Source organism: Morus notabilis, unplaced genomic scaffold (genome assembly GCF_000414095.1).
Source record: "Morus notabilis unplaced genomic scaffold, ASM41409v2 Scaffold1182, whole genome shotgun sequence".
Lineage (NCBI taxonomy): Eukaryota > Viridiplantae > Streptophyta > Magnoliopsida > Rosales > Moraceae > Morus > Morus notabilis.
Genome location: NW_010363863.1, coordinates 78593 through 86332, shown reverse-complemented (window position 1 = coordinate 86332; position 7740 = coordinate 78593). Strand labels below are relative to the sequence as shown.

Genomic DNA, 7740 nt, shown 5'->3' with positions numbered 1-7740 from the left:
TCTCTCACATTGTCCCATGTGATAAACCTTCTGCTGATTTTATTGTTTTGTTTTTTTTTTCTTTTTTTTTTTTTTGTGCATATAGGAGGAAGATCCTGGTTGGTATTCAAGAGCATCAAATTTCATTGCAGAACCTGGAAATGATGCACAGATGAACGTGAGCATTGCTTTATTATCAATTAATATTGTTGTTTCTCTCTTAATCTCTTCAGAAAATAGGTATTGTAATGTTAAAAAAAGGACAAAGTACTCATAGAACTCTTACATGCTGCTACCATGTCAACTCATATGACTTAGAATAGTCAGGTATTTAAGTATGCGGATTCAATGATTGGTTTGTGGAAACTTCTTAGGAAGATTTATGCATGGTCTCTACTTCTGGAAGTTAGCTTTTGTTTCTGATTCTATTTCTTCTTCTATTGCTACTTTCCACGTCCTTTAATTGATATTTGAGCATCTTTCGTTTGTTTTCTTAAGATACCTTGTGAGGCTAAACAATAGCATAATATTGGTTATGTAATTGTGGTGTGGTGTGGTGTGGTGTGGTTGTAGCATAATTCAAAACCTGAGCCGGTTGTTGAGAATGGGAGCTCTTATCCTGAGACAAAGACTTTTTCAGCTGAAAATGGGAATCCAGATGAATCTTTAGAAAAAGATGCCATTTCAGAAGGACTTGATACTATTGCCGTCTATGATCAATGGATATTACCTCCTATATCTGGTCAACGTCCAAAGGCACGATATGAGGTATGGGCAAAGGAATGTTACTCTTTAATATTTGACCTTCTAAATCTTCGTCTTGTTTTTGAACAAATGGTTTTCATTTTTCAGCACGGAGCGGCAATTGTACAAGACAAGATGTATATATATGGTGGAAACCACAATGGTCGTTACCTTAATGATCTACCTGTAAGCAAATATTTGTACATGCATACATACACGGACACGCATCATCTTGTGTAGTCTAATATATGGAACGTGCATCTATTTTTGTCAAACCTTACCATGTAAATGTCCATTTTTTCCTTCTTTCTTTTATTTTTTTTTCCCTTTTTCCTTTTGATAGAGGGCCTTTAGATATTGGCTCTATACGAAATATAAGCTCTTTATGTGCCCTCTTATAATTGGCGCTTTTGCATTTTGTTAGGATAATTTGTTATGTCGCTAATTTGACAAACGATAATATAGGTACTAGATTTTAGAACTTGGAGCTGGTCAAGAATTGAGGTCAAAGCTGGGTCTGACTCACCATCTCCAGTAACAGTAGTCCCATGTGCTGGTCATTCCTTGGTTAGTATAAAGCGTTTTTGTATTTTTCATACTTCTGTAAGCAAGGTTCTGTAGCTGATATGAATTTTGGGACATTTTGTTTTCTTTATTAGACTTGTGAAATTAAGCTTCCTTCACAATTCTGCTTCTGCTTCTGTTGAAGTTTTCCCCATTTATTTACCTTTTTTTTTTTTTTTGCATTATTCATTTGTTTCTATCGATACCTTGGGACAATAAGCTTCTGTCAGTTGCTGGATATGAATTTTGGGACATTTTGTTTTCTTTATTAGACTTGTGAAATTAAGCTTCCTTCACAATTCTGCTTCTGCTTCTGCTTCTGTTGAAGTTTTCCTCATTTATTTACTCTCTTTCTTCTTTTTTTTTTTGCATTATTCATTTGTTTCTATCGATACCTTGGGACAATAAGCTTCTGTCAGTTGCTGGATATGAATTTTGGGACATTTTGTTTTCTTTATTAGACTTGTGAAATTAAGCTTCCTTCACAATTCTGCTTCTGTTGAAGTTTTCCTCATTTATTTACTCTCTTTTTTTTTTTTTCGCATTATTCATTTGTTTCTGTAGATACCTTGGGAGAATAAGCTTCTGTCAGTTGCTGGACATACAAAGGATCCCTCTGAAACTATACAGGGTTAGAATTATTATTGTTTTAGTCATATTGTGTCATCTAATTATTTTAAAGCTTCTGGGTTTTCTTGTCTTTAACTTTTACATAATGAATGTGAATTGTCATTTTTATACATTCTGAAATAGAAATGTGTGTTGCATATTATGTGTTGCTTTTAGATACAAGCATAAGGATATCAATGCACCAATTATTCCGATCACATTGTTTGTGGTCTTCCTGTCATCATAAGATATTAGTCAGGATGAAGCTTTACATTCGAGAAAAGTCCTGTTTTCTACATAAAATTAGTGAACTTGTTATGCAATTCACCGGGTGCTATGTGAACAGTGCTTTATAGATGTGTTGTAATAAGTGGCAAACTGGGAGTATGGCACCCTTCGCTTGTAGCGATCTGTACTCACAGAAGTACTATTTCAATTAGGCTTCTTATTATTGCAATTATTTTTGTATAATTCGAACAGTAGTCTTTGATGCAATTTTTCTTACATTGTTATGCTTCTCATAAAAGTGAGTCAAATCTTTCTCCCTACGTTGCCTAGTCATTTACCTTTCTCTGATGCTTTACTATTTTTCTCCCTGCTTTTTCATGACAGTGAAGGCATTTGATCTACAGACTAGCAGTTGGTCGGCCTTAAAGACGTATGGGAAACCACCGGTATACTTTCCTTAACTGCTTCTGTCTTTGTGCACAAGTGCATGTGACACGTACTGTATACTATTCTGTGAACCAGAATGCATCTGCGATACAAAATCTAAGAAATTATTCACTGTAGTTTTGTATTTAATTAGACGTTCTTTGTTAGGATTGATTTAGCCATGATATGGTTTGAAAAAGCTGCATAATGCAAACTTATGTGCAGAAAATTTCTAAAATCACATACTCCCATTGATGCTTGACAGGTATCACGTGGAGGTCAATCAGTCACCCTCGTTGGAACTAGCTTGGTAATTTTTGGAGGACAAGATGCAAAGAGAACTCTCTTAAATGATCTGCATATTCTTGACTTAGAAACAATGACCTGGGATGAGATTGATGCTGTGTAAGATCATTTACAATAGTTTCAGGATGAACTCTTTTCTTTTTTGTTATTCCTTTTTTGATTGCATTTTCTGTTGCTCAAATATAATTAAGATTTATTTGGCTGAGCAGCCATACGAAGTAGGAACATAATTCCTTGGTTGCAAAATGTTACTGTGCTTTAGTCTTAGTTTGTTCCTTCCTCATGGTTGTATTCTTCAATAAGAAAAATATTTATTAATTAAATAAGCAAGGCAGAGGAGAGAAAGGAGTCCTCTGAAGCAAAACGCAGGCATAAATGGGAGCGGGCGTCTTTATTTCTTTTTCTATTTTTTAACACTTTTACTTCAAGTTTTCTTTTACAACAAATGTATGATAGTTGTTTGACAATTGCGGTGTAATCATTTTTGTGTAATTTATGTTTTTGATGTTATAGGGGCGTTCCTCCTTCCCCAAGGTCTGATCATGCCGCTGCAGTTCATGCTGAGCGCTACCTCCTTATCTTTGGTGGAGGTTCCCATGCAACTTGCTTCAATGATCTGCATGTCCTTGATTTGCAAGCTGTAAGATGATTACTCTATTCTAGTCTTCTTTTCTTATTAAGATTTTACTCTCTTCTGTTTGCCACTTTTCTTTTTCAAACAAAACTTAATTTGTCAATATATTTTTGACTGCGTAGATGGAATGGTCAAGACCCACGCAACAGGGTGACATTCCAACTCCTAGGGCTGGACATGCGGGTGTGACCGTTGGGGAGAATTGGTTCATTGTTGGAGGTGGTGACAATAAAAGTGGTATGTGTAGATATTTGAAATACATTGATTCAATGCAGAGCTTTTGATGCAGACTCCCTAGTTCTAGATTGTTACCTTCTAGGAGGGATAGAACACTTATCAGAGATTTGGGATCTCTTTCTCTACCTGTCTCTGTGTGTGAGGAGGGCTAAAACTCCTCTGATAGTCAGCATCGAAGTCAATTAGGAAATGAAAAGACTAATATTTCTGATTGGCTACTCATCTCCTCCTGTTGATTCATTGCAGGAGTCTCAGAAACTGTTGTTCTTAACATGTCTACGCTCGTGTGGTCAGTAGTAACTACTGTTCAAGGGCGTGTACCTATTGCTAGTGAGGTATTTTACTTTGAAGAACTTCTGCAGTCTACCAGAATTTCTGCAATTAATGTTCACTAAGTATGCATTTCGTTGCAATTCAAACGGACAAAACGTAGTGAGAGATTCAAATTAGTTATGTGATTGTGTCCTTTTCAGGGCTTGAGTGTGGTCGTAGGCTCTTACAATGGTGAAGATATACTTGTATCTTTTGGAGGATATAATGGACGTTACAGCAATGAGGTGAGAATAGAATTTATATAGATTTGTAGCTTTTAGTATGTTGTTTCTTAATCTTATTTTCTTTTCCCCGCCCTTTCTGTTTTTCCCCCTGTTTTGTTTAGGTTAATGTTCTGAAACCAAGTCACAAGTCAACCTTACAATCAAAGATGATAGAAACTCCTGTGCCTGAGAGTGTTTCTGCTGTGCAAAATGCTACAAACGCTACTAGAGATTTGGAATCTGAGTTGGAAGCTGGCCAAGATGGAAAGACAAGGGAAATTGTGGACAATGGGGACTCAGACCCCACGGCTTGTACCATTGATAATTTTGGTCTTTCATTGTAGTCCTTTTGAAATATGCTTACAAAATATCTGCTATCTGCAATATTTGATGGAGTGTCTTGCTTTGTTTTATGTATGTATGTATGAATAAAATGAATAAACACTTGTATTTGTTTGTTTATAATTTGGATTCGTTGTTTTATGTATTTGTTTTATTTATCTTAACATTCTTGGTAGACATTTGACGAGGTAAAACCATCTCTAGCGAGATGACAACCTACTTTCTTTACTATCTGTCGGATCAATTACAATAACAAGTCACACTCGTATTCTGGAAATACAGAAACAGAGATTTTAATGGTCATGCATGTTGAGTGCGCTAGTTCAGTCTTTAAGGAATATGATAAAAATTGGCAAATTGCTTATGTATACCTTTGAAATTGTTTTTGTACAACTTAAAACTGTCCGTGTTCAGTTAAAATCTTGGATCTTATGCTACTTGATTTTCATGTTTCTTGCTCTCCTACCCTATTGGACACACGGGTTAATAGTTTGCACTCTTAACATTTAATTCTATGCAGAGATCCAAAGGTGAGAAAAGCAGCGAGCATGTTTTAGCATCCCTCAGGGCTGAGAAAGAAGAATTGGAATCATCACTGAACAAGGAGAAAATGCAGTTGTTGCAACTAAAGCAGGACTTGGCGGAAGCTGAGACTCGTAACACTGACCTGTACAAGGTACCTTGATATCAGCCGTCTTTTCAAGAAGGAATGGATCTGGAAGTGTTTCCTTCTTTTCTTCTCAGATGATTCCTTCTAATATATACACGGTTTTTCATCGTAGGAGCTTCAATCTGTCCGTGGTCAGTTAGCAGCTGAGCAATCGAGATGTTTCAAACTTGAGGTATCAACTCATTTTGATGATTTTTCCCATAAATAACTGTCCAAGCATATATTTCTTTATTCAATAAACTTGAAGAGTTTTATCGTCATGATTGATTTCATCAGTTGTGTGAATAATTATTTTTGTGTCATCACTTGGATTCTCTTACCGGCAATTGCCTTCACATAAAAATGCTCACCTCATAGTGGGGGATCTAACACAAAATATGTTTAAAGTAGCTCATGATCAATTCCATGGGTGAAGATGCTATAAAGGGATTAATTGAAGGCCTATAAGCTGGCTATTCACTTAGAGAGGTAACTAAATTTTGCAAAGTGATGATGGAAGGGATTAATTGAAGGCCAATAAGCTGGCTATTCACTTAGAGAGGTAACTAAATTTTGCAAAGTGATGATGGAAGGGATTAATTGAAGGCCAATAAGCTGGCTATTCACTTAGAGAGGTAACTAAATTTTTCAAAGTGATGATGGATGTCGTGTCGTTTAAATGGTTAGAAACCAATACTTTGGTCAATTTGCTAGGAGCTGATAGGTACGTCAAATATTTGCATTTTTCATGCAATATGACAACGAAAAGCACAACACAAGAAAAAGATGAATCCTCTGCTAATTACTTTTGAAACCCGCAGGTTGAACTTGCGGAGCTTCGACAGAAACTCCAAACAATGGAGACTTTACAGAAGGAACTTGAACTTCTCCAGCGACAAAAGGCAGCATCCGAACAAGCAGCTCTGAGTGCCAAACAGAGGCAGGGTTCCAGTGGCGTGTGGGGTTGGCTTGCAGGAACACCTCCTGACCGACAAGAGGACGATGCCTGAAAGTATTAACCTAAAGGAATAGCGGTTGCTAGATATGGTTCTCATTTATCCATTTTTTTACCAAATATTTTTGTATACTTAACAAAGTTCTTTTTGCTGGATAGAATAAGATATGAGGTTCTTATTGGTTAGACGGGCAACCATTTTGGGTTTCTACTTTTTGGCATGAATACATTTACTGTAGTCTTTATTTGTTAGTGAGATGTTTTTCTTTGATTTGTCACCAAAATATATTTGAGGTTGTATCCAAGATGAATATATCGAGTGAGAGTAGATATTATTGGTTGTAAATGCATTCACGGCTACAATTTAAAGCATTATTAATCCTTCCTTTATTTTGCTTTTCCTGTAGCCTCTTTTTTTTTTTTTTTTTTTTTTTTTTTTTTTTTTTTATTTTTTTTTTTTTTTCCCCTTTAAGGTTTTTTTTTCATTCTTTTTTTTTTTTTTTTTTTTTTTTTTTTTTTTTTTTCCTGAATGTCTATCTGTTTCGCCGTTAAGGCATTATTGTTAAATTAGTTTTGTAATTGCCGTAATATAATAAGCCACCCCCAATTTTTCCTTTTTTAAATATATTCCAACTTAGATCAAAATGACTTATATTCACCTTCAATTTTTGTAAGCCTGTTTCGCATGCTTAAGCCGTTTTTTGCAGCAGAAGAAAGAAAATGAAAACATTATGGCTGTCTTTTAGAATAGCATTTTTTTTAAACGTGAAAATTTCATTCAATAATTAAGTTGATGTAGATTCTAATATTTTAAAGGGAGAAGTGCAAAACAACCCTTTTAAAATGTCGATTTTGAGGAGCTCATTATTGAAAGCTTTGACTTTTTATGGAAGGTCTTCTAAAATACTCGAGTAAATAGATTATGGATCTATTTTTGTGCTGCATGATCTAGAAAACTATTCCAAATAAGCCATATGTCTATATCTATATGTCAATATATGTGTGTATGCTAATACATAACAATAGTTATATTCAAGATATGTAGAAAATAATTTCAAAAGAAGCTTGTGCTCTCTTTTTTATTCTTTGAATTGGTTTGCATTTTGAAAGTTTGTTAAATGTATCTGATACTCTTCATCAATCATCATGTAACTTCTTTCCAGAGGATGTACAATTCTAGAACAGGTTCTTAGATTGAGATCTTATCTTTTCAATCCGAGTAAGGTGCAAATATGGATATATAACTAACTACTAACAAAGGTTTTAAATAAGTCGGCCTTAATTTTTATCCTAACTCGTGACTTGTCATTTTTTCAAATAATCAATAACTTAAAGAATACAAATTCAAGCCCCTTGATGATATCGCCATCATTAAAAAAATCAAAAACAAAAGCAGAATTAAAAAAAAAGCAGTCGATAGAGCCCATTATCATTCCCAACTTTTGTAAATTCACCATCTTCTTACCAATATTATTCTCTTAGTATATGCAAAGACGATTAGTTTTTTTAAGGGAAAATTTTCATTTAAACA

General features: G+C 34.8%; 1 protein-coding gene across 1 annotated transcript; it reads left to right on the top strand.

Moving 5' to 3' along the window:
* Window positions 1–85: 85 nt before the first annotated feature.
* LOC21386114 (acyl-CoA-binding domain-containing protein 4) lies at window positions 86–6576 on the top strand (the record flags this gene model as incomplete). Its single annotated transcript, XM_010105060.2, has 15 exons — window positions 86–157; window positions 553–747; window positions 832–909; window positions 1189–1290; window positions 1852–1918; window positions 2509–2570; window positions 2816–2955; window positions 3370–3496; window positions 3613–3727; window positions 3974–4062; window positions 4201–4284; window positions 4386–4571; window positions 5126–5281; window positions 5388–5447; window positions 6076–6576. Coding segments are annotated over 15 exons (1722 nt in total), but the record flags the coding sequence as incomplete, so codon positions are not given.
* Window positions 6577–7740: the final 1164 nt, after the last annotated feature.